The sequence below is a fragment of the Telopea speciosissima genome, unplaced genomic scaffold (assembly GCF_018873765.1).
Source record: "Telopea speciosissima isolate NSW1024214 ecotype Mountain lineage unplaced genomic scaffold, Tspe_v1 Tspe_v1.0012, whole genome shotgun sequence".
Taxonomy (NCBI): Eukaryota; Viridiplantae; Streptophyta; class Magnoliopsida; order Proteales; family Proteaceae; genus Telopea; species Telopea speciosissima.
This window is the reverse complement of record NW_025317348.1, coordinates 1,164,627-1,188,235: the sequence shown is the minus strand read 5'-3', so window position 1 is coordinate 1,188,235 and position 23,609 is coordinate 1,164,627. Positions and strand designations below refer to the sequence as shown.

At 45.8% G+C, this 23,609-nt stretch overlaps 5 protein-coding genes, 1 long non-coding RNA gene and 1 other non-coding gene across 7 annotated transcripts in view; 3 read left to right on the top strand and 4 right to left on the bottom strand.

Moving 5' to 3' along the window:
• Nucleotides 1-523: 523 nt before the first annotated feature.
• LOC122647149 (ribosomal protein S12, mitochondrial) lies at nucleotides 524-913 on the bottom strand. The gene has a single exon (XM_043840637.1). The coding sequence runs from the start codon at nucleotides 911-913 to the stop codon at nucleotides 536-538; it is 378 nt and encodes a 125-aa protein (XP_043696572.1). The 3' UTR covers nucleotides 524-535.
• Nucleotides 914-940: 27 nt separating this feature from the next.
• On the bottom strand, nucleotides 941-2,479 carry LOC122647150 (NADH-ubiquinone oxidoreductase chain 3). Its single transcript, XM_043840639.1, has one exon. The coding sequence runs from the start codon at nucleotides 1,316-1,318 to the stop codon at nucleotides 962-964; it is 357 nt and encodes a 118-aa protein (XP_043696574.1). The 5' UTR covers nucleotides 1,319-2,479; the 3' UTR covers nucleotides 941-961.
• A 3-nt stretch (nucleotides 2,480-2,482) lies between these two features.
• Nucleotides 2,483-2,836, bottom strand: LOC122647136 (ribosomal protein S19, mitochondrial). Its single transcript, XM_043840624.1, has one exon. It carries the CDS (start codon nucleotides 2,834-2,836, stop codon nucleotides 2,483-2,485), a length of 354 nt encoding a protein of 117 aa, XP_043696559.1.
• Nucleotides 2,837-7,185: 4,349 nt separating this feature from the next.
• Nucleotides 7,186-12,754, top strand: LOC122647143 (ribosomal protein S4, mitochondrial-like). Its single transcript, XM_043840631.1, is given in 2 exon segments — nucleotides 7,186-9,798; nucleotides 9,801-12,754. Coding segments are annotated over 2 exon segments (1,080 nt in total). The 5' UTR covers nucleotides 7,186-9,767; the 3' UTR covers nucleotides 10,850-12,754.
• A 4,205-nt stretch (nucleotides 12,755-16,959) lies between these two features.
• LOC122647141 (NADH-ubiquinone oxidoreductase chain 5) overlaps nucleotides 16,960-23,609 on the bottom strand; it is a 12,912-nt gene continuing 6,262 nt past the window's right edge. The window contains exon 3 of the mRNA XM_043840629.1: nucleotides 16,960-16,971. Coding sequence (XP_043696564.1) covers nucleotides 16,968-16,971 — 4 coding nt within the window. The 3' untranslated portion in view covers nucleotides 16,960-16,967. The remainder of the gene's footprint in view (nucleotides 16,972-23,609) is intronic.
• TRNAG-GCC lies at nucleotides 17,153-17,224 on the top strand. Its single transcript has one exon. It is a non-coding gene; the product is annotated as a tRNA-Gly (tRNA).
• The window catches only part of LOC122647153, a 32,698-nt gene continuing 28,369 nt past the window's right edge, over nucleotides 19,281-23,609 (top strand). Inside the window, exon 1 of the long non-coding RNA XR_006330809.1 lies at nucleotides 19,281-19,505. This is a non-coding gene — a long non-coding RNA (uncharacterized LOC122647153). The remainder of the gene's footprint in view (nucleotides 19,506-23,609) is intronic.

The following is a 23,609-nucleotide window of genomic DNA, read 5'->3' as shown; positions in this document are numbered from 1 at the left end:
TCAGGGGTGGTCTTAGACCAGCTCGACCGCAGGCTGGTTGTAAATCAGGCTGATTGTAAATCAGGGCGCAGGAGATGAAATCCGGCCTTACTCGTTTAGGGCGACCCCCTTTACTAAACCAAATAAGGGCGCTAGCTTTAGCTAGCGCGCCCTGTAGTTTTTCAGCCGGGCGAGACCCTTCTCTTCTTTATTATGTCAATATGGTATGTTGAATCACTTGTGAAGTCGACTTCACTTGACCGTGTCTGCTTCAACTTCACCCGTCACTCGTGTCGTGTAGTGTAGCAAGACTAACAAGTGGTCGAGTGAATTTATGAACGAGCTTTTATTATAAGCAATACCTGTAGCATATTTGTGGATTCTTCCTCCACTCACCTCCACGGGCGAATGGAGTCTACTACACTCTTTCTTGGCTCGTGTAGTATACTATACTATAGTCATTCGGAAGGGCTCCGTATAGTTCTATTTTGGGGCGTAACGTTGTGGTTGTTCCCTCGACTGACCGAGAAAAAAAAGTTCCAGAGGCATCTTCCATTCATATCGATTTGGGTTTTTCCGCACCATATTTAGATCTGCCCCTTCTTCGATCCGGAATTCCCAGCAAATCCTTGACTCCTCGAATACAATGGGATTTCACACCTGGCGAATCTTTCACTCTACCTCCTCTTATTAACACCATAGGATGTTCCTGCGAATTATGACCTTCGCCCGGAATGTGAGCAAATATATCATGTCGATTGCTCAACCGTACTTTGGCTATCTTACGTGGAGCTGAATTTGGTTTTTTCGGTGTTCTCGTTGGAACACGCGGGCGTACTCCTTGCTTCTGGGGACATTGATCCGAAGCTCGAGTACGGTCCGTGCGCCGTTTTTCTTCTCTACCATGACGAATCAATTGATTTAATGTAGGCATCGCTTTTTCCTTTGTCCTTCCCCCCTATTTTTGCCCTATCACTAGTGGTTACTCCCGATCCGAAGCACCCCTTTTCCATTCATAGAGAGATCCAATCGTCAAAATCAATAAAAAGGCCATCATGGACCAAGATCCAAACGGATCAATCTTGTTGGGAGGTACTGCCCAAGGAAAGGAAAAGGTTACTTCCGGATCAGGGATAATAAATAAAATAGAAACCAGATAAAATCGTATATCGAAACGACTTCTGGCATCACCGGAAGGATCGGAACCACATTCGTGGGCCGACAATTTTTCTGGATAGGTAGAACTATTGGAAGCAAATGGAAAAGGAACACCGAGTGGGATCAAAGAAACTAGCGGACTGATCACTAAATAGATACAAATAGGTGCAAATTCTGACATCACCACAGCCCACTTCGTTCTCTCGCTCTGCTCGCGGCGCTCCTTGCTCGCGGAGCGGCATACCGAAAAAAGAAAGGTTTTGGAAGAAAAAAAAGTCGATCTCAGAAAAAACTGAGACCACTCGCCCAAGGATCTGGAAGACCTGTATCCCCCCTCCCTTTTCTTTCCCCCCTGGCCGTGTGTGGGCCACACTTCAGAAAGGCCCTACGGGGGTCCTTCACTTACTTGTGTGAGCCCCCCGCCCGCTCACGCTCCTTACCAACAACCCGGCGCTTCGCCGGAACACACCATAGGTTGGTCCAACAACCAGTTGGCTCCTCGCCGCTGCACATTAGCAGAAAAAAGTGAGTGAATAGCCAGCCCCATGCAAGTTTCTCAATCGGTTTCCTTTATCCTGTTGCATATTTCTGCAACTCAAGAAAAGAAAGGCTTCTATTCTTGTGAATTAGAAAGAACTGAGAAAACTTGTGCATAGAACTTGCTATCTTTTTTATTTTATTTTTTCAAGGTCAGATAAGAAATGAGTTAGAGATGAGATAGAGTATTCATCTCTGTCTCTCTTAACTAACGAAAAATAGAAATTCGCTAATTTTTGATTGGAATTAAAAGGCTCGGAGAGCCTTGCGTCAGATTGGATGAGTTCTTAAATTTTTTAAATTCTTTTTATAGAGAAATGGTTTTCTCCTTGAAGAATTTCGTTTGCATCTTTTGACGCATGCTCTTTGTAGAGCCAAATCCGGTTTGCGAGACTGGGTCCGGGTCCGGAACCAGAAGTGGTAGTTGGTGTAATACCGCAGCAGACGGGCCCGCCGCCTGAGAATTAGAGCAAGAAGCACTCTCCCGCTCTCGAGCGGTAAGCGGTTGAGCGGGATGAGCCGCCTCGTTTTCCGCAAGAGATCGGGGGACAGGTTCCCCCGAGCCTCCCCCAGGGGGGGGCGAGTCTCAATTCGAGGCCCGTCGTGCGGGCCTCCCTCTTCAGATTCTGAGGAATGTACAGATTCGCGCTCAGAATCTGAATCGCGAAATGGAAATGCTAGAGGCGGCTTGTCTGATTCTATCTGAATCAGATATTTTTATTTCACTATAAACTTTATTATAGAATAAAAAAGAGTGAATATGAAATGTGAAATCGGATTTCCTTTTCGTGCCATATGCGCTTAGACTTTACTTTTTCCCCTTTTTTCTTCCCGGTCCAATATTTGTTCTCGAAGGTCTTCGTTTCCGTGTAGAAGCAAACTCTCCAAATTTATGACCAACCTTTCCTTCAGTGATCTTACAACGAACAGGAGTTTTTCCATTGTAAATTCGTACGGAGCAATCAACGAATTCCGGCGAAATAGAAGATCTACGTGACCAAATTTTCCTGTTCAAAAGAAGATCTCTTTTCTTCTGCATTCTCAACAGGAATGCATCAACAAAACTGCCCTTCCATATAGATCGTCGTGGCATGAACTCAGAATTTCTTCGCTTCGATTCCGTCCGAATTAGCTCCTCCTCCTCCTCCTTCTCCTCCTTCATCGTCGTTGGTCCTTCGTTCGTAGTGGTCATTGTATAGTGAGAAAGCTCACCCTTGCCTGCGAGACGAGAAAGCCCTCTTTTACATCACATGAATTGAAATGCAACAACCAATTGTTGTTCTTTTGACGATTAACCACTCCGGTACAGACTATACGGAGTAAATTTTTAGAAAGTGAACAGTCAGTATCGTACTTCAAACTCCTAACTGTGGCATGTGAAAACAGTCCTTCCCTTGGTTTGAAGCCTTTATTCTTAAGGTCCGTACAGCTCAGGAATGCTTATGTGAAACCCAGACTAGCGGAGCACTATATATACGCAATTTTTAAAAACCCTACTATTAAAAATTTAATAATATTTTAAGAAATTTATATTTATTCGTAGTTATCTACCTCTATTCATAGTAGTACTGCTCCATGTTAAAGAGGAAAAGATTTCGTAAAGCTAGCAAAGGGGAGAATACCTCTTCTATTGACTAGTTGTCTGGTTAGCCAGCCGGTAAGAAAGATCTGTTCTTTCCTCTCTTACTTGGCTAATAGTTGGCAATACCCTTCCCAAGTTACTAAAAGGGCGGCTTTCGGCTTTCTGACTACAGGTACTACTGGCTGGCAGACTACTGTAACTAAAGACCTTTCTTTCTTTTCCTTTCTTACTTGACTCTATGAATAGTGACCTTATTTATTCCTCTTCTTTTCTGTCTTACTAGTTCTGCCTTACTTACTGTCTTGTTCGACTATCCGGTTAGACAGACCTTCTTTACTTCTCTCTTTCTGCTTCCCTTTCCTACTAGCCTAGCCGTATAGACTAGCCACTATAGCTTCCTTACATCAGTGACCTCCTTAATCAACTGTACTAATAGCCGTACTAAGACCTTCTACATTTGTGCTCCGACTAGTAGCTTTAGTCTTATAAACTTAGGAGCTGTCTTACTAGTAGCTATCCTTGCTTTGCCAATCCAGCTAGAGAAGAGCTCTTTCTTCCTTTACTAGGAATAGCTGTCCGAACCAGCAAACGGAGGCAAGAATCAAACAAGCAACGGCTAGCGCGCCCAGCAAGAAAACCAAAACTCAACAGGGGCTCCACATCCATCCCGTCACTCGACCACCGGGAGAGAGTGGTCTACGATCAGCAGCAAGAAAAGGTTGGTCTACGATCACTAACGCGCAACGGTGGTCGTAGATCAGCTAGGGCGCGAATCCAGCAAGCACTTGGGCGGAGTAAAGCGGATCGTAGAGCACCGTTGCGCTAACGCGCGCGCTGTAGTTTTTCAGCTTGTTCTGGCGCGCTAGCCGTTGCTTGGTTCTGGCGCGCGCCTTACTCAAATAGGGGCTCATGGAGTTACTTGGTTAGGGTTGAAGCGCTAAAGCCCTTTTTTTTATATAGGGTGGTCGTAGATCAGCTTTTCTTGCTTGGACCAAGCAACGATCCCGCCACTGCTCTATTCCCGACTCGAAATCCATAAAAGACATTCTTATCTGGCTGGCGTCAGTCTCTCGGTCGAAGGGATCAACTAAATAATCAACGAGAAAAGCGGACGTAAAAGCGGCCCCTATTGCGTAAGGGGGGAACGATACTTGATCGGATTGGAACGAATGTTGGGATGACCCACCTAATGAATTCACAGGATCAAGAGGGGATGAGCTTGTTGCTTTATTATAAAAACTAACCACAAGGAGGAGATTGCTACCTCTTTCGTTCATAGATAGATGGATTTGAAGCAGCTATCAAGTTGGCAGGCCATGCATCCGATCCTTGGTATTCAAATCCCTACCTCATTACTTCCCTTTCAACTGCCTGTTAAGCCGATGATTCGATCCCCGCCTCTTCCCGCTCATCCGCACCCGAACCCTCCCTACCTCTCCTACCAGACATAATTGAGGCTCGATTCGATGCCAGAAAACTGAGGGCCCAAAATAGGTTTTTGGTAGCCGAGTGATCCGATGCGGAGGCAGCAATCCCAGCAATAGGAGAAATGGGCCAGGCCAAAACCACGATGTGATCTTTATCTCGACGAATCCCCTGCCGCACCTCCTATCTGGTCGTAGACCAGCCTCGCTTCCGCCATTTCACCATGAAGAGGGTGGTCGTAGATCAGCTGATCTGCCAGCCGAACGAACAGGAATGGCTGAGTTGAGATAGCCGGAACGAAAGAGAACGACCCAAGCTCCAGCTCCGATTGCTATATCTGCTCCGGTGGCTTGTAGCGATTGAAGTGGCGAGTGCAGTTACGGGGAGTTTCGAGGGAAGTAGAGAAGGAAAGGAAAAGGCCATTGAAGAATTGGCTCTGAAAGAGGCAATGCGTCTTTCAGACGGCTTATTAGACAAGGGCAAGGCGATGACTATTGACATAGCCGTTTAGGTGAGGCAATGAATATTGTTCAATAGACAGAGAAGACGAGAGAAAGAAAGGACCAATTTCAGGCCCCGGGGCCGGAATGCGGTAGGGCTAACGCGCCCCACGCTCGATTCTCGAGATTCATGGGCCGTCTCGCGAAGATCTTCGATCCGAACCTTCGCATCTACTCTATCTTAGAGGATGAACCACGCCTTCGCTATCGCCCCTCGTTATCGCATTGATTCTTGCCGGCCCTTCCTGATTCCAATTCCTTATTGAGATCGAGATCTTGTTCCATTTTTCCCAGTTCGGTCAGATCAGTTCCATAATATAGCTTGCCCGGACCGGGCTTTCAGTGTTTGGTCGGGCCGGCCGTAATGAATGATCGTTGTTCGGGAACAAAACAAAAACAATAAGTTATAGAATCGCTCTCGCTCTTCGCCTAAAGCCGTAACTTCGCTCAGATTGATCTGACCTTCGCTATCGCAAGAATATAGCGATCGAAGAGCTATCGCTCAGCTGCTTCGCGTATTACGAAAGCCGTATTGCCCGAAGGGGGCATGCTGCAAGAGCGTAGGTGAGTGGTAAGCGTAGGAGGCGTGCCCGAAGGGCAGCGGCAGCAGTGTGGTTCCAGGTGCCGTCGCGTCATTGAGATCTGCAGGGTGGCGGGGACTTCGACTGTACTTTAGGGGTGGTAGGCTTAGTAGGGCTCGAACCTACAATATCACCGTTATGAGCGGTACGTTTCAACCAATTAAACTATAAGCCCCTACGGATCTCTACATGCAATTCGCTCACTTCGGGAAGAGCGGACGGAAAGAGGAGGGTGGTCGTAGATCAGCTCGACCATCGGGAGAGAGTGGTCTACGAGCAGCTAGCTCAGCCGTTGCTTGGTTGCTTAGTACGCGCATCTTCTTCTTGCTTGCTGGGGCTCACCCGTTGCTTGTTTAAGTAAAGCGCTAACGCCCTTTTATATAGGGTGGTCGTAGATCAGCTTTTCTTCGCTGGCTTCGCTAGGTTGGTGGCAAAGCAACCTGTAGTTTTCTTCGCTGGCTTCTGCCTTCCCGAGCTGTCCCTGTGATCCAGGGCGTTTTCTGAAAGCTCCTCCATATGACGCCATTTCGATTGGCGTTTTTCTCCGCGCGCCTTTTGGAATGGCGTCAAACTTACCAGGATGCAGATCTGTGCTCTCTTTTGCCCAGTGACCTATTCTGGGTTCTCTGGTGATGCTGCTTTAGTTTTGTTGCTTTGCAGTCCTTGTTCGAAATCATCATGGCTTTCCACCCCTACTACGAGATAGAATGCCCTCCTCTTAGATGGTTCTGTCTTTGCTTTATCCATTACAAGCATTTACTGGTTCATACCTCTTTCTTATAAAATTCCTGACGGTAACTGCATCCATTCATTTTCACACTTCAAGTTCACCTCTTGTCCTTTCATGGGGATTGCTTTTGAGGCCTTCTTTAGCTTCGCAAACACTTAGGCTCTGCTTCCACTTCCGTGTGGTGACTTCCTCAATGAAAGAAGCTGTCTTCCAATAACCCTTTGGTTTGGCGCCATTCTATTTCCCTTTGTATATGGGATCAACTCATAATGAACCATGCCCCTATCTTTGCTATTCGATGGTCATGAATCTTTTCTCTTGACTTTGGACCAATTTTGAGATCAGTCGTGATTTCTTGGTCGACTTTTTTTTGGGGATCTTGGTCCTTGATTTGGCTAGAGTCCTTCTCTACCCAATGGTTCAATATTGAGGCCTTAGTCCTATTGGACTTCTTAGTACTCGTGCCCACTTGTCCGGGCCACTTTGTCAACTCTCTACTCGTAAGAAGAATAGTGCTCTTTATCAAATTATAAGCCGGGTCATGAGTACAATGAGTCAGGTGTTAATCTTTATCCCAAGATCCTTAAAGAATCGGTACAAACAAGAAAGACTCGCGAGTAATATGATTCAAGATCAAGATCTTGATTCTTGATTCTACTTCTTGTCTTGAATCTTGGAATTGATGGAATGCGTGCTGATAGGATGAGATGGGATGGTCTCGTGGATCACACGTGGAGAGGAGAGCCTCATCCAACGTTGGGGAGACATCCACACGAGTTTAGGCTTGTGGAGCCGCTAGACGCACCTAAGGTGACGAGTTCCCTATCTAGTCCCTGTGAGTTGAGCGTCTCATTCATGTTCCGTCACTGCCTGGTTACGTTACCAATGTTTGGGGAATCCCTAAACATTGGTTTGGGGATACCTCTGGGGGCGTTGGGGAACTTATCCAGAATGACCGATTCTTTTCTTTTTGGAGGGGGAAGCGGGACGCTTTAAAATGGGCTAAACCCAAGATCAGGGACGTGGGATCTGGAGTCTGAGGTGAGGTGCGCACAAGAGAATGCAGTGGCCTGAGAGGCGTTCATCTTGCTGATATCGAGAATGGCCTTTGCTGTCCGCCTTGGCTTTCATCTTCGATCGGGGGGCTTATTTGCTTTAGGAGTCCAGGCCGATATGGAGAATGAACCGGGGTAATACTCAGGTAGAATCAATGTTTCTGCTGGGTCGTCTACCCGATCCATCTGATCATCAATTACCCAAGCTTCAATAGAATGAAGCAGCTGAGATGCATCATCAGATAGTTGTGTTCATCATCCCCTGCAGTTATGTTAGCTTACTCATCCTGTTGCTCATCGGCTACACCTCTCCTCTTGACTCCTTGTTCCTTATTTCCAGAATCAGTTGCCTTGGAGATCGGCTCTTGACTTACCGCCCAAAGAATCAATCAAACAAACGGCACGGCCAGAAGAAAAAAAAGCAAAAATCGAATCGGTAACGGAATCTTGATCAAAGGATCATGTACAGCATCCCCTGTATACGCGATCTACATAGAAAGATAGAAAGAGGCTTCGCTCCTTTCCACGCGATTCTATTTATATAAAATAAATTAAAAAAAAAATAGAAAGCTCTAGGATTGCGTAGGATTCTTTGGCTACCGCTGCGGCGGTCAAAGTCAAAGACCCAACCAACCCTAGCCGCCGCCTTAAGAGAGGTTTTTATCCCTCCCTTCCAGTGTGGCTTGAAAGAAAGCAAGCCACCTTGTTTTTGGCAATGAATGGAATCAATAGATCGGCGGCACAGTAGAGTGATTCTGACTGAAACTCCTGCTTGATCTGTTTTGAGGCCCCCAGCTTTAGGCTAGGTATAGGCCTCTCTAGAAGGTTGTGGGTTGGAGGAGAAAGGGGAGTGGAGGCGGGCCTCCGTTCGCATCTCTGTTCCAACAAATAACGACTTTTCCTCGTTCCCATGACTCCGCGGCCCATCTGCCTTTTCCATTGTCAACCCCGGCAACTTATGAGTGAGGCTTTCGGGGCTACCTACTTTAGGGCTATATAAATATATAAGAAGAGCCCGAATTTGGCCTTTTTGTTTAAGGGCTGCTCGCCTTTTGAATAGAAGGAAGTGGGATAGCGGGGGTGATTTCGGTAAACCGATGCATGAGCTGAGGCTCCCATGTCCCGCCGACCCTCCGAAAAAGTAAGGTCGTAAAACGGCTCATAGGGAGTCAGAAGCAAGCAGAGTCAAAGGCGGGTCAAACTCACATAAGCAGAGGGGGAGACACATTCATGAAAAGCGAGAAGCCGTGCCGTGGGGGACTGACCAACTATGAATAGATCTTACTTACGGGTAACAGTAGGAACATCTATTAGTCCGTATCGTGGGTCTACTTGTTACAAAAGGCGAACATCCCCATTCCAAAACATTCACATAGGTCCTCAGGCGGGCGGGACGAAAAGAGTCTATTTACCTTTACAATATTCCGGAATGTATCACGGCCCTATCTATTCATCTTTTTTATTAAAAAAAAAAAAAAAAGAGTTCCGCATCTCTCCGGGGCCCGGGGAACAAATAGGCGTGGGGAAGAGGGAGAGGGGGGGCTACGAGCCCTCTCCCGTTGCTGTTCCCGGACCACCCACCCCTTCCTTCCCCTTCGCCCGGCCCGGTGAGGTCCGAAGAGATCAGATCTCTCGAACGAAGTGAAGTGATAGGAAGAGAAGACTGCTGGCGGGAGATCTCTATTCATTACACCCAGCGAAGCCAAAAAACGTGAGCGCCTAGCGCGATACGCAATCAAACTACTGCGCTAACGCGCTTCAACCTAAACAAGCAAGGGCCCGACTATATACAACGGCTAGCGCGCCAGAACAAGCAAGCAAGGGATGAGCCCAATTATGAGTAAGCTGATCGTAGAGCACCGTTGCGCGTTAGCGCATCCGCTGGGCGCGTTAGCACGCGCATCCAAGAATCAACGGATGAGCCCCTACTCGAGTAAGCTGATCTACGAGCACTCTCTCCCGGTGGTCGAGCTGATCGTAGAGCACCGTTGTGCGTTAGCATGCTTTGACGCGGGAGCGCGCTTATAGGTTGCGCGCGCCTTACTCAAATAGGGGCCTTTAGCTATAGTGGGGCCCTTGCTTGTTAGGTTAGGGGCAAAGCAACCTGACGCGTTGCGGCGCCCTACCTTGTCCACTGAGGCTCCGGAGTTTGCTGGATCGAAGTAGGAAATTCTCCATCCGCCCGCCAGCAGCAGAGGGGTTCGATTCCCGTTATACGCGATGTGGCGAAAAAGACTGAAAAAACGAGATATGCCTTGCCTGCATTAAGATTTAAAACTTGTCGTCTACTTCCAGGAAATGTTCGGAACAGAGAACTTACAATAATACAACGCCGCATTCTCCGAAGATTGAGGAGCAAGAAGAGATCTATTAAGAGAAAGATTTATCCGAGAGAAAATCTTAACAGTTACATCCAATCACAAACTACACGAAAGTTGCCCCTTTTTCATGGGGATTTACCCATCACAGAGATGCACAGAGGAACAGAACGAACTTCATATATCCCTTTTCCACTCAATCCAGAAACAAGATCGGACGTTATTCCGGTTCGTCTCCATTTTCGTGAAACTATTCCTCAAGCAAGGCAGCCGATAAGTCATCGAAGGGTTTGTGTGAATAATGGAATGGTAAGCATTACTCATTTGAAAGTGTCCCACGGTGATCTAATATCTTTTCAAGAAAATGACGCGAGAACCCGCGGTGAAGAAATAAGGAGATCTTTCTATATCGACATATCAGTTGAAAAAATCATAGGCAAATTCCTGGATCACCCGGTAAGAATGTGGAGAAGAACCAAAACAGAATGGTTCCGCCTACTCAAAACTAAGAGGGGGTGCCGCCTACTACTAAAATCCCGGTTTTTGCAACAGTTGCGTTCTTCTATGCAAGAAGAAGACTTAGAAAGAACAAAGAAGTTTGGATCCGAAAAAGTATGCTTAGGCAGTTCCTTCGCTGAGCACAACAGAATGAAGAGGAATTTGTATCATTTCAAATCCCTATTCTTATCGAAGAGAAGGAACGAGAAAAACCGAAATCTTCCTACTCGAACAAGAAGTCCTATAGTTAACAACTCTTCTTTATATAGTAATTCGACCTATTGCTCCGGATCCCCCCATCAGTTTACTAGGAAGAGAAGAATCAAAAGGATCGAACTACCTACTCATTATTCGGAGGTGAATCATAGAACACCAAAAGCTGTGGTATCTTATGGACCTAACATAGGTCACATCCCTCACGACATAAGATTGAAAGATCCAAACCTTCCTCTTCGGAGCGGAAACGGACGTGGCCAAAACATATAAAGATCGGCGTAGTCGCTCATAGGGACATATCTATCCGGATAGAGGATAGTGACGATCGATTCATAGATAGATCTCTCTCCATATAGATAGGTATCTCCGTGGATAGAGATAAAGATAGGGATCCATCTAGATCTTGATTCACTATTTCCATTTTTTTTTCTTCCTTGATTCTGATTGATTGCCTTTTTGACGACCCCTACTCGAGTAAAGGTAAGGAAATGAAATTCAATTATTACTTGCTGGGTCGGAGCGTAGACGAGCGAGCAGAGCCCAGGAACAGGGAAGCCCGTCATAGAGCAGTCGACTAGAAGTAGAAGACTGCTGGCCTGAGAGAAGGCGGCCTCTCTCGGGAAACATGGCCCAATTTCTCTTCTTTCTTTTTGATTTCGGTTTTTTTTTCAGGGGCCCACCCAATTTCTCTGGTAGTTCGAGCTTGCTTCTAGTACCAAACAAGCGCTTGAAAGACCTCTCCTTACTCGCCTAAACCTGACTTACTCTTGCTCTTGAACATGAATACTTGAAGTCCCTCCGCTGCTCTGTCTTCTAGTCGATTGTTCTGTGGGCAGTGGAGACGCTGGAGATGTTTCAGCAACTATTCCTACTAATGTGATTTCGTAGAAAACGGAAGTGCGCGGATGCGCACTCCTGCGAAGAAAACGCCTTACAAACAAGCAAGTCCTTTCGCCCAATTATTAGTAAGGCGGTGGTCTACGATCAGCTAGCTCAGCCGTTGCTTGGTTGCTTAGTACGCGCATCTTCTTCTTGCTTGCTGGGCAGCGAAGTTTGATTTTCTTGGGGTTTGTGATCACCTCAGATGGAGTTGAGGTAGACAAGGAAAAGGTACGGGCCATAGTGGAGTGGCCTACACCAAAGTCTCTTACGGAAGTTCGAAGCTTCCATAGACTAGCTACTTTCTACAGGCGCTTCATCAAGAACTTTAGCAGCCAACTAGCTCCAATCACCGATTGTCTGAAGCAAAATCGGTTCGAGCTTCTTGAAGTAGGGGGAAGCAGAAAGTAGTTTTCGACTAGTTAAGCAGAGGATGCCCTTAAGAGAAAAGTGCCCCTGTATTGGCCTTACCCGATTTCTCAAAGGTATTCGAAGTTGATTGTGATGCTTCTCACGTAGGCATTGGAGCGGTGCTTAGCCAAGAAGGTAGACCAATTGCCTTTTACAGCGAGAAATTGAATGAGGTTCGAAAGAGATATTCGACCTATGATGTCGAATTTTATGCTATTGTCCAGGCCTTGCGACAGTGGAGACACTATTTGATTTCAAAGGAGTTTGTTTTATACTCTGACCATGAAGCCTTCAAATTTCTCAATGCCCAAAAGAAGTTGAATAGCAGACATGCAAAATGGCTTTCATTTTAGCAAGAGTATAACTTCATACTTAGGCACAAGTCCGGGAAACAAAAAAAACCAAGTTGCTGATGCACTAAGCAGAAGGCTTTCTCTTTTAGGAGCTATGTTTGTCGAAGCTGTTGGGTTCGAGGCTATAAAAGGTCAGTACAAGATGGATCCTTATTTCAGCTCGATTCTGGAGCAGTGCGAGCTGCATACTGGTGGTCCAGGGTTTGATTCTATTATTCAGTAAGGCTATTCAATAGGGTTAACCGGAGATCGCCCTATAGAATGACTAAGGGTTGGAGATGAAGAATGAAGTGGAAGAAACTAGTTGAAACGGATCGATATCAGAGTGGAATCGTCAATAAATAGACGGGGGCTTCTTCGTATAGAAAGCCAGATCGACATATGCTTGCTTCGAATAAAAAGATCGATATGCGTATAGACAGAAAGAGATGGATATAGTTGCCTGTATCTAAACCAAATAAGGTTGTTTTTTCCTTATTTGGTTTAGAGTTGGGGCTTTCGAGCAAGCTGAAAAACTACAGCGCGCGCGTTAGCGCAACGGTGCTCTACGATCCGCTTTACTCCGCCCAAGTGCTTGCCCCCAAGCCGAGTAGTTGTAAACAAGCAACTCCATGAGCGACTCGCCTTTACTCTAATAAGGGCTAACGCCCCCCCTAAACGAGTAAGTAAAGGCCTTACCTTTCCTAGCGCGATACGGCTTTTTGGCTGCCCCTTTACTTTACGTCTAAGGGTGCTTGCCTTACTCGTTTAGGGGCTAGCGGCTTTTTGGCCGTATCTTGCTGACTCGGTCAACCAGATATGGAACTGAAAGTACTAGGTAAACTCTGGCACCTGGCACGAGAATAGGATCTTTATCTGGGCGAGATAGTAATGCCTTTCGAAATTCAATGTATTTGCTCGAACCGGAACAACTGGAACTACACCCAGCTCTAGAATTGCTGCTACTTCTGGTTGGTGCTCTGATGCTGGTCATGATTCGATAGAAGAAACTGCTTACTCGGAGGCCTTCACCTCTGCTACTAGCTAGCTCTGTCGCCTGCCCCATCTACGCTCTAGTGGCTCCGTACACCCTTGCTCTTTCTCCCGCCCTTGTTCCTGTCACGGGTTGTGCTCCCGTGACTCTCTGCGCGGTTATTTCTTTTTATTCATGTCTGTATCTGCCTCTGCCCCCTGTGACTACTACTACTATCTCTGGTGCTGGGACAGGAAGGGATGTTGGGCCAAAAAATGGCAGGGATATCACGGGCACTGAAACCCCCTCAGTTGTTGCGCTCGCGTACCGCCGGGCTGCAAACTAAAACAATTTTGAAATTCACCTTTGCCTCCTGTCGGCCATCTCTTTAGGTATGCTGTCTCTTTTCCCGCTTCCAATGCCCTTGCTTTCGCTGGTACCTAGACCACTGGTGTGGGTTCGCCCCAATCTACTAGCACAGGATCTAGAGACCAACCCCGGATCTCCAACTGGTAGCTCGGGAATGGGTTCTCCAACTGAAGGCTCTACTCCCGTTCCCGCTCTGGGCACTTTGTGCTTTGGTGCTGCTTCCTCCCCGGTGAAACATCAATTGGATCGCTCGATCTGGAACCGGAGAATCTGAAATGGGCTCTCGACCCAGCCCAGAACTGCTTTTGTTTGCTTTGTTTACCTGTCGTGCCTATACCTACGCCTTTGAAGCCCCTACCTATGCCTTCACTGGTGCTGGTTCAACCTTTCAGTTGGCTTGAAGTATGCTGCTGGGCATAAAATATACTGCTGGGTGAGAGACTGGGCCAACTTACTGCAACATCGACTTCTTAATCTACTACTGCTGATCTGCATAATTGACTGCTTCACCTGGACCTCTATCTACTTATGCTGTTAGTGATGCAACATCCGCTTATTCAACAGAATTCCGCTTAGTAAAAAAATATGGTCGAGAGCTTGACAAACTGCAAAACCTATGACTTGATCAAGCGGATCATCAACCGAATCCACTGCTTCATCGACTGGATCCGGATCATCGACTGATGGACCTGCTACCCTTGCTACCTTTGCTACTTGTGCTACTGGATTGACTTAAGTGACTACCGGTACTGATGGATCTGGTTCTTCGACTGAATCAACAGGATCATAGTAATAAGCTTAGCAGTCTGTAGGATTTGCTTCAATGGATGGATCAACTGCCTATGCTACTGGATTTGCTACTGATGCTGGGTGAACTGTTTAACCGATTGCATAATCAACAACTGATTCGACTAATGAATAAACTACTGAACCAATAGGTAGGTAGGCTCTTCATCTCTACCACGAGCATCGGGCTATCGATCACGCTCATCAGGCTCAGAATCTTCATCCCGAGCAGCGTAGAAAACCAAAACTCTATAGGGCGGTTGCCGCTTTCAAGCCTGCAAACGGTGCAAACGGAGGTTTGGAACCCTAACCTAGGTTGGGCGCAGGAGCGCCCCGCAAAGAAAACGGATGCGCGTTAGCGCTTCTTACCTAACCAAGCAAGGGATGAGCCCAATGGAGAGTCAGGCGCGCGCCAGAACAAGCAAGCAAGGGATGAGCCCCTACTCGAGTAAGCTGATCTACGAGCACCGTTGCGCTAACGCGCAGCAAGAAAACGGATGCGCGTTAGCGCAACGGTGCTCTACGATCAGCTCGACCACAGGCTGGTTGTAAATCAGGTGGTCTACGAGCAGCTCGACCACCGGGAGAGAGTGGTCTACGATCAGCTAGCTCAGCCGTTGCTTGGTTGCTGGTTGATGTTTCGAAAAGACTCAGGGATAGTGCGGTATCCTACCTGCCTTTCTTAAGAGCTTTCTAAACTGGTCAAAGAAAAAATCTGCTTTTTATCCGAAACCGCCTTCTTCTGGTAAATTCTCCCCTCTTGTTGGGAACCCGAAAGCTGAGGGACATCTTCCTTTCTTGCCGGACGCTTGGCTTCCTCCTTCTTTCTTGTTGGCTTCCTTTCTAACCGGAAGAGAAGTTGGTCCTCTCTTTGAGCAGCTCCGAAGACTCCCTTTGCCTTTCTTATTGATCCTCCTTCTTTTCTTCTTACCAGAGGTTATGAAATTGAAATGAAAGACCGGAGGTTATGAAATTACGGAAAAGATCTTGATTAAGAAAGACCCAGCAAACGGAGGCAACAAGCGAGAAAGCCCCTAACCTAGTAGGGGCTTTCTCGCTTGTTGCCGTAGCTTGCTGCCTACGTTTGCTGCTTTAGCCCAAAGAGAGCTTTCTTGAGCTTGCATACCAAGTTAGGATTCCTAGGAGAAGAGAAGCCTGGAGTTGGAGGAGGCTGAATAGAAAATCTTGCAGATCTCCGTGGAGAAAGGCATTCTTCACGTCAAGTTGAAATAAGGACCACTTTTTGATTGCAGCCAAGGCAAGAATGACACGAATGGTGGTCATTTTAGCAACCTGGGGCAAATCTTTCCGAAGTTTCGACTCAATATTTTTGTTTAGCTACTAATGACGCTTTGTATCTCTCTACCGAGCCATCTGCTTTATGCTTGATCTTGTAAATCCACTTGCAGCCAATGGCTTGTTTCCCTGCAGGCAATGAGACTAAGTCTTATTCTTTTTTTCCTGGGCATTTCTTTCTTCCTGCATAGCATCTCTCCAGCAAGAATGATTGGAGGCTTCAGCAAATGATTCAGGTTCATGAGAAGATTGAACTGACATGAGGTAAGCTCGATGTTTTGGGGAAAACGATTCATAAGATAAGACACAAATCCTTCAACGGGATAAGAAACTTTAGAGGGCTCTATACGAGCGCCTGAGAGAGGGATCCAGAATCTGAGGAAGCGACTGGAAGGGAAGCAACTGGGCTAGACTGCTGATCTTCTTGAGTAGTCTGACCCTGGGAAACAGACTGTAATCGCCGCCGAGAATAAACATGCTGTGCCGGGTGACTGGAATCCTCTGAGGTCAGCTGAACAGGACAATCGGCAGAAGATGCTGGGCAAAGCTGCTGGCCTGAAGAGTGAGGCTGATCCGTAACATCAACTGCAGAAGAATGAGGTTCGAGTTGATGAACAGGAGAAGGCCGCAATACATCTCCATCACCATTCTCCCCCGGGGCCGATTAATTAGGTTAAGGAAAATATGAGGCGATCTCATTAAAGAGAACATTCAAGGATACATCGAGTCTCTTGGATTTCACGTCATAGCATAAATACCCGGACTGAGCATTTCCAAGAAAGACACAAGTGGTTGCCCTGGGGGACAATTTATCTCTTAACTGCGCAGGAATATGAACAAAACACGTGCATCCAAACACTCGCGCCTATAGGTGCTGCCCCAGTAAGAAGTTCGTGAGGTGCCGCTGCAGCTTCTTCCCCGTCGAGAGAGAGATGTCCCTTCTTTATGCACATCCATATACATAGCCAGACACAAAGGTGTACAATCCGGTCAAAATCTTCGGTTCTTTAAGTTCATTCACTGTAGGTTCTCTTACTTGCTCTAGTGGCTGGCAAACGCCAACCGAGAGGGGAGAACGAATGGCTCAGGAATCGACCGGTTCCGAGCAGACTCGTGGTAATGAAATTGGATTATCGTAGAATAAGAGGAGCCGTTTTAGGAAATGACTTAACTTAAAAGACAGATGCCGCCCCAGCTCGACTCGAGACCAAGACTCCTTACAACTCGTACCAATAGCGGCACTGAGCGGCCGGAGATTGATTGAAAAGGCAGCCCAGCCAGCCCGCCCCCTTTAGTGATAGTGATAAAGAGCACACACACACCTCCCCTGACCCACTAATCATCATCTCATCTGGCGCGAAGCAAAAAGAAGGGTCCCCCCTTCCTTCCCAGCCCCCCCTAGCCGCCTACCTACTCGTGCTCGTAGCTCGATCGGAGGTCTTCAGTGTGGTCCGGCGGAAAAACAGAAGTCGTCCGTATCAAGTGATACGTGAATTGCTCAGTAGTGCTTCGCCACTACCGGAGCTGGCGGAAATAGCTTAATGGTAGAGCATAGCCTTGCCAAGGCTGAGGTTGAGGGTTCAAGTCCCTCCTTCCGCTCCTGGCTTCGTCGTTTAGTGGTAACGAGTGGCGCTGTCAAGCCCACGAGCAGCAAGCAGCAAGCACTTGGGCGGAGTAAAGCGGATCGTAGAGCACCGTTGCGCGCTGTAGTTTTTCAGCAGGCTTCAAAGTGCTATTGCTATAACTAGTTGTAGCTAGCTAGCGCGCTAGCCTTTTTCCGCAGGCTGCTAGTTGTAGCGCGCAGTGTACTAGTGAATAGGAAAAGCGGATTGAGATTACTAATGACGGATGGAGGTTGAGGCCCTGAAAGGGTTCGGTGCCTCGCCCTTGTCTCCTTCGCCGGAGACTGCAAATGATGGGAATCCTATCGATAAAGAAGAGGCATAGGCATCGCCTCTCGATCCAATCCGTCTTCCCTGGCCTCCCCAACACACTCTTGATACGAAAGAAACCTCCCGCCATAGAGAAGAGATCTAAAGTCTTGGTCCCCTCGATCACCCTTCCCTTGAACCTGAACTGGTCGAGAGAGATGAACCCGCACCACATTTTTGAACCTTAGAACCGAAACCCCCAACTAGAGATGGAATTCCAGAACCTAAACAACTCAGTTGAGAGCTCCGTGACCGGTTCAAGGGAAGGTCCACCAATGATTGATAGGCCATTCCCCCCCTTCTATCCGTCTCTTGATCCCTCATTCCACTAATCCGTTGTTACTGATTCATTCAAGGCATAGACTCCCCGCTTCTTTGTCTTATTAGCGCAGGTGTTCGTCAACGATGAAAGCCGCTGAACTTAAGACTCGAGTGGAGAAAGAGGGCTAGGCCCAGGAGGGCTTTCAGGGACTGGGGAAGACGGGTGGATTATAGAGCTAGGGGCGGATCTAAGGTTTGTCCATTGGGATTGGGCATGGACGAGCGGCCAGCCGACATGAAAAACTTCTCCCATCGCATCAAACACCGGTGTAGGATTAAAGATCAGGTCCAGGATTCGAGTCAAACATCGACCTTCCCTCTCATCTCAGGGTGAGGCAAGGAATTCAATCAAATGTTCGTTGTTCAATATCTCGGCTGCTCAAGAAGTTGGACTAGCTGCTCCTCCGACCCGGAGTGGATTCTAGGGGAAGGGCAGAGCCTCACCTTGCAGTAGGAAGGTGTTCGTTGCTGGGAGGGGTTCCAAAATATCTGGACCGAAGGGAGGAGGAATTCAATACTCCGATCTTCCTGGGGATTAATCACTGGCTAGGGGTTTCGAATCAAAGCATGGGCATCTGCAACTAAGAGGGAGCAGTAGATCGTCGAAAGAAGAGCCAGGTCAGTCAACTTCTATTGGGACTTCTATTGATTATTGATTCGACTAGAGGGACTCCTAGCAGCAAACTTGGCGGAAGGGGCCCCCATGGAGACGCAGGAGATGCAGGAGCCGCCAGCCGGGTCGACCAATGAATGATAGGCCAGAGGGAGGGGCTCATTCGACTAATCAGTGATCCCTGGACCTACTTAACACAGATGTCCCTGAAATAGGGGATTGGTTGATCGGAAAGCTCAGGCAGGAGTAGGACATTCCATACAAATCTTTCTGATCCGCTAGCTGGTGGTCTGGTCCTCTCAAATCCCATTTTTTCATCGACAGGTAGGGTGAATTCTAAGGTTCCTTATTCCGGTTGTAAAGCGGAAGAAGAGGGAGAATGGGCACAGCCCCACCAGCAGCCCGCGTTTCCGACCCGAAAGGAATTGAAAATGAAACAAGAATCTGTTATAACTATCTATGGAGTGGAGTGACTTTCCTTAATCTCCTCTTCCCTATCTCCCCCTTTTTTGCCTTATTTTCTTTTCCCGGCAGGAGAATAAATTTCTTTTCTTGTATTGTTTATGTTGATTGGTCTGTAGTTCAAGGTCACTCTTCCTAATCCGAGTTTGAGATGGGATAAGACCCAGACGTAGAGTCCCGTCGGCCGGGAAGGGATTTTTTCGATGGATTTTGGACTCAAGTCTCCTTCTGGCCTTACCTAATAGTAGTTCAGTCTCTTTCCCCCCGAGGGAAAGCCCTTTCCAGATGGAGTAGTTCATCTGTGTCTTGAAAGCCCGCCCTAAAGATAGGCTATTTTATAGTCTCTACTGCCTATCCAACCCAAAGACTCTTATTCGTGGTGGAGTGCTTCGAGTAGGATCCGATCCCATCCCCGCAAAGAAAACTACTGCGCGTTAGCGCCCCATGCAACCAAGCACTTGGGCTGGGCGGAGTAAAGGCGCGCGCTAGCTGATCGTAGACCAAAGAAGCAAGGGTGCTCGTAGATCAGCTCACAAACCTATTACTAAGACGCGTTAGCATGCTTTGACGCGGGAGCGCATTTTCTTGCTGGGCGTGACTGGCATGAGAAGCTCCCGTTCGCGCTCTGGGCCTATCGAACGTCTATTCCTACCAATGCAACGCCCTTTTCATTAGTTTATGGAATGGCGGCTGTCCTCCCCATTGAAATCGAGATCCCATCTCTTAGGATTTCCCTTGAGGGGCAGCTTCCCGAGGAGGAACGGCATAGAGAGCGTCTAGCCCAGCTCGAATTGCTAGATGAGAAGCGGCTCCGAGCGGCCCACCATGCCCAGATATATCAGCGCAGGATTTACCATAAGAAGGGAGCGCCGCTTTGAAGTAGGAGATCTGGTTCTGAAGAAGATTTTTCCCTCTGCTGCACCCGGAAAGTTTGGGCCAAACTGGGAAGGACCATATGTCGTCACCACGGTTCACCCTGAGAATGCATATAGAATAGCTAACTCAGAAGGAGAAGAATGAGCAGATCCTCTCAATGCCATGCATCTAAAAAGGTATTATGCCTGCTTTTATGCCAAAGGCACGGGTCAGAAAGCTAGCTATCAACGGGATTAGTTGGTTAGGGACCTCTGGATAGACCTTTCCCTTTTCCCTTTTTCGATAATCCTCGCCAGCCACTGCCTATATCTTACCTTGCTACGTCCGAGTCATTTTGTCACCCTGTTTGTCAGACTCGACGTCCCTTACTTCCCACTGCCCAAATCCCTCTCCTGTTTCGAGGAGAAAGCCTAGGGATAAAAACAAAAAAGAAAAATATCCTTTTGATTGACTTTGATTTGACAGATCAAGATCAAGCCTACAAAAAAAAAAGAGTTAAATATTATAAAAAAAAATTTTTTTTTACTATTTAGAAATATAAATTTTAATAAATATTAAGTAAAATATGCATATTTTGATGGACATCCGTTCGCACAACCAAAAAATTCTTCCGGCGGTCTCCAGGAAGATGAAAAAAAAGGATTTTTAATGTACATCCGTTGGATCCTCAGGTTTCGAAGGAATTGCACGTATAGGGATTCAAAAAAGAATCGATCTGATCCAGGTCATAATCTATATAGGATTGGATTCCTCAATTTGTTAATAGAGGGTCGAGCTCCAGGAATCGAAGAATTAAAGATCAATGTAAAAAAAGGCTTTCATTCTGTGAACCGGAGACTCAACATTGCTATCACAAGAGTTGCAAAACCTTATGGACAACCTAAGATTCTTGCAGAATTTGGAATATAGCTCTACAATTAAAGAATAGAGTTTCGTTTCGAAAGGCAATGAAAAAGGCTATTGAATTAACCGAACAAGCAGATACAAAAGGAATTCAGGTACAAATTGCAGGGCGTATCGACGGAAAACAAATTGCATGTGTCGAATGGATCAGAGAAGGCAGGGTTCCCCTACAGACCATTCGAGCTAAAATTGATCATTGTTCCTATACAGTTCGAACTATCTATGGGGTATTAGGCATCCAAATTTGGATATTTGTAGACGAGGGCGTTTAGCGCCTTGTCTTTCCGTTCTTTCCAGCTATCCAGTTCTGATGGAACAAAAAATGACAAACTCTTTCATTTTTTTCCGTTCAATCAAAACAAAAATGAGCAATTCTAATTCTTAATTCTATAGGGTTGAATAAAAATTCGATTGACCATTTGGTATAATTGCTATGCTTAGTGTGTGACTCGTTGATTTTTTTTAGGGTAGGGCTAGGATTCAAAAAAAAAGGACCTGCCCATAGTATGAACTAATAACTATAGAACTTATAACCAGCTCATTGCTTCGTATTATCTGGATCCAAGGAAGCAGTCATTATATGATGTATCGATCATATCGTTGTAGCAACTGAAATCTTTTTTGCATAAAGGAAAATAAATCTGATTATAGGTTGTGAAGCGAAAATAGAGGGATGTGGATAAATGGAAGGGTGAAAGAAAGAGAGAAGGAGAATATCAATGATATATGATTCAAAAAAGAAATTTTTGTCTATGAATCATCTCATAAAAAGCAGTGTAATAAAGCATCAATTCAATACCGATTCGTCCATAACCATAATTAGATGAATCTGGAAAATAGGAAAAAAAAAAAGAAAGATGGCTCTAGCCGATAGGCTAGAGGAGATTGACTCAGGAACAAATTTCATTAGGAGCTCCATTGCAAAGTTCAGGCCTAGCCATTAATCGAGAAGCGATGGGAACGACGAAACCTGTGACTGCAAAAGATTCTATTGAAAACGAATCCTAATGATTCATTGGGTGGGATGGCGGAACGAACCAGGAACCAATTCATTTATTCTGAGAGGTCGTGGGCTGGCCCTACGAATGAAACAGATATTGAAAGAGTAAATATTCGCCCGCGAAAGCCTTCTTATTGGATTGAAAAAATTTCGGCGATTCGATAAAGGGAAAAATAAAGATTCGTTATAAAACATTCTATAAAAAAAATAAAAGAAATCGTCTAGTTGTATATACAAACAAGATCTACAAATTCCTACATGACAGATTAAACCTCAAAAAATCCCACGATTCAGTCTATTATTCATTAAATAATTAAATACATGTATATCTGTAATATTATTGAATCGTTTTGAATCGTTTCATTCGCGAGGAGCTGGATGAGAAGAAACTCTCATGTCCGGTTCTGCAGTAGAGATGGAATTGACAAATTACCATCAACAATAACCAACCCAAAAAGAACAAGATTCCGTAAACAACATAGAGGAAGAATGAAGGGAATATCTTATCGAGGCAATCGTATTTGTTTCGGTAGATACGCTCTTCAAGCACTTGAACCCGCTTGGATCACATCTAGACAAATAGAAGCAGGGCGACGAGCAATGACACGATATGCGCGTCGTGGTGGAAAAATATGGGTACGTATATTTCCAGACAAACCCGTTACAGTAAGACCTACGGAAACACGTATGGGTTCGGGGAAAGGATCTCCTGAATATTGGGTATCTGTCATTAAACCGGGTCGAATACTTTATGAAATGGGTGGAGTATATAAAATTGTAGCCAGAGAAGCTATTTCAATAGCTGCGTCCAAAATGCCCATACGAACCCAATTCGTTATTGCGGGATAGGGATGTGAAACCAAAAATTTGGTGAAAAAAAGATTGCTGCTTTATTTATTTTTAGACATTTAATATTTATTTTTTTTCCTTCACCCTTTGAAAGAACAGATTCAAAAAAAAATAATATGATTCAACCTCAGACCCATTTGAATGTAGCGGACAACAGCGGGGCTCGAGAATTGATGTGTATTCGAATCATAGGAGCTAGTGATCTTTGCTGTATATTTACGTACATATACAGAACTCAAACGTGACAACGGTATGATAATACGATATGATACCAATGCAGCAGTTGTCATTGATCAAGAAGGAAATCAAAAAGGAACTCGAGTTTTTGGTGCGGGAATTGAGACAGTTGAATTTCACTAAAATAGTCTCATTAGCTCCCGAGGTATTATAAATGCTAGTCGATGAGACCATGGTATAATAGTATAGTATCTGAAATAGATCAATTACAATTAGTAGATTGTGTCTCACGCATATACCTTTAATCAAAAATTTTTATAAAAAAAAACGGAACATGTTGATTATTTCAAAACTAGGAGGCAAAAATAAAGAAATTCAAATTTATAGTTCGTCATGGGTAGGGACACTATAGCCGATATAATAACTTCTATCAAAAATGCTGACATGGAAAGAAAAGGAACGGTTCGAATAGCATCTACTCATATCACTGAAAACTATACTTTGTTTAAAAACTTCTACGAGAAGGTTTTATTGAAAACGTTAGGAAACATAGGGAAAGCTACATATATTTAAGGGTTTCAACCCTGCGACATAGAAGGAATAGGCTAAATGTTAATTTAGAAAGATTTTAAAGCGTATCAGCCGACCCGGTCTACGAATCTATTCCAACTATCAACGAATTCCTAGGATTTTTGGTGGAATGGGGGTTGTAATTCTTTCTACTTCTCGAGGTATAATGAAAGATCGAGAGGCTCGATTAGAAGGAATTGTTGGATCAATTTTGTGTTATATATGGTGATCCTTCTGGTATCCGAATTTTCTCCTTTAATTCCTATTTTTAAAAAAGAGAGG

Coding starts and splice junctions, on each gene's coding strand:
- LOC122647136 (XM_043840624.1), bottom strand. CDS start 2,836: ATGAAGGAGGAGAAGGAGGAGGAGGAGGAGCTAATTCGGACGGAATCG.
- LOC122647150 (XM_043840639.1), bottom strand. CDS start 1,318: ATGTCAGAATTTGCACCTATTTGTATCTATTTAGTGATCAGTCCGCTA.
- LOC122647149 (XM_043840637.1), bottom strand. CDS start 913: ATGCCTACATTAAATCAATTGATTCGTCATGGTAGAGAAGAAAAACGG.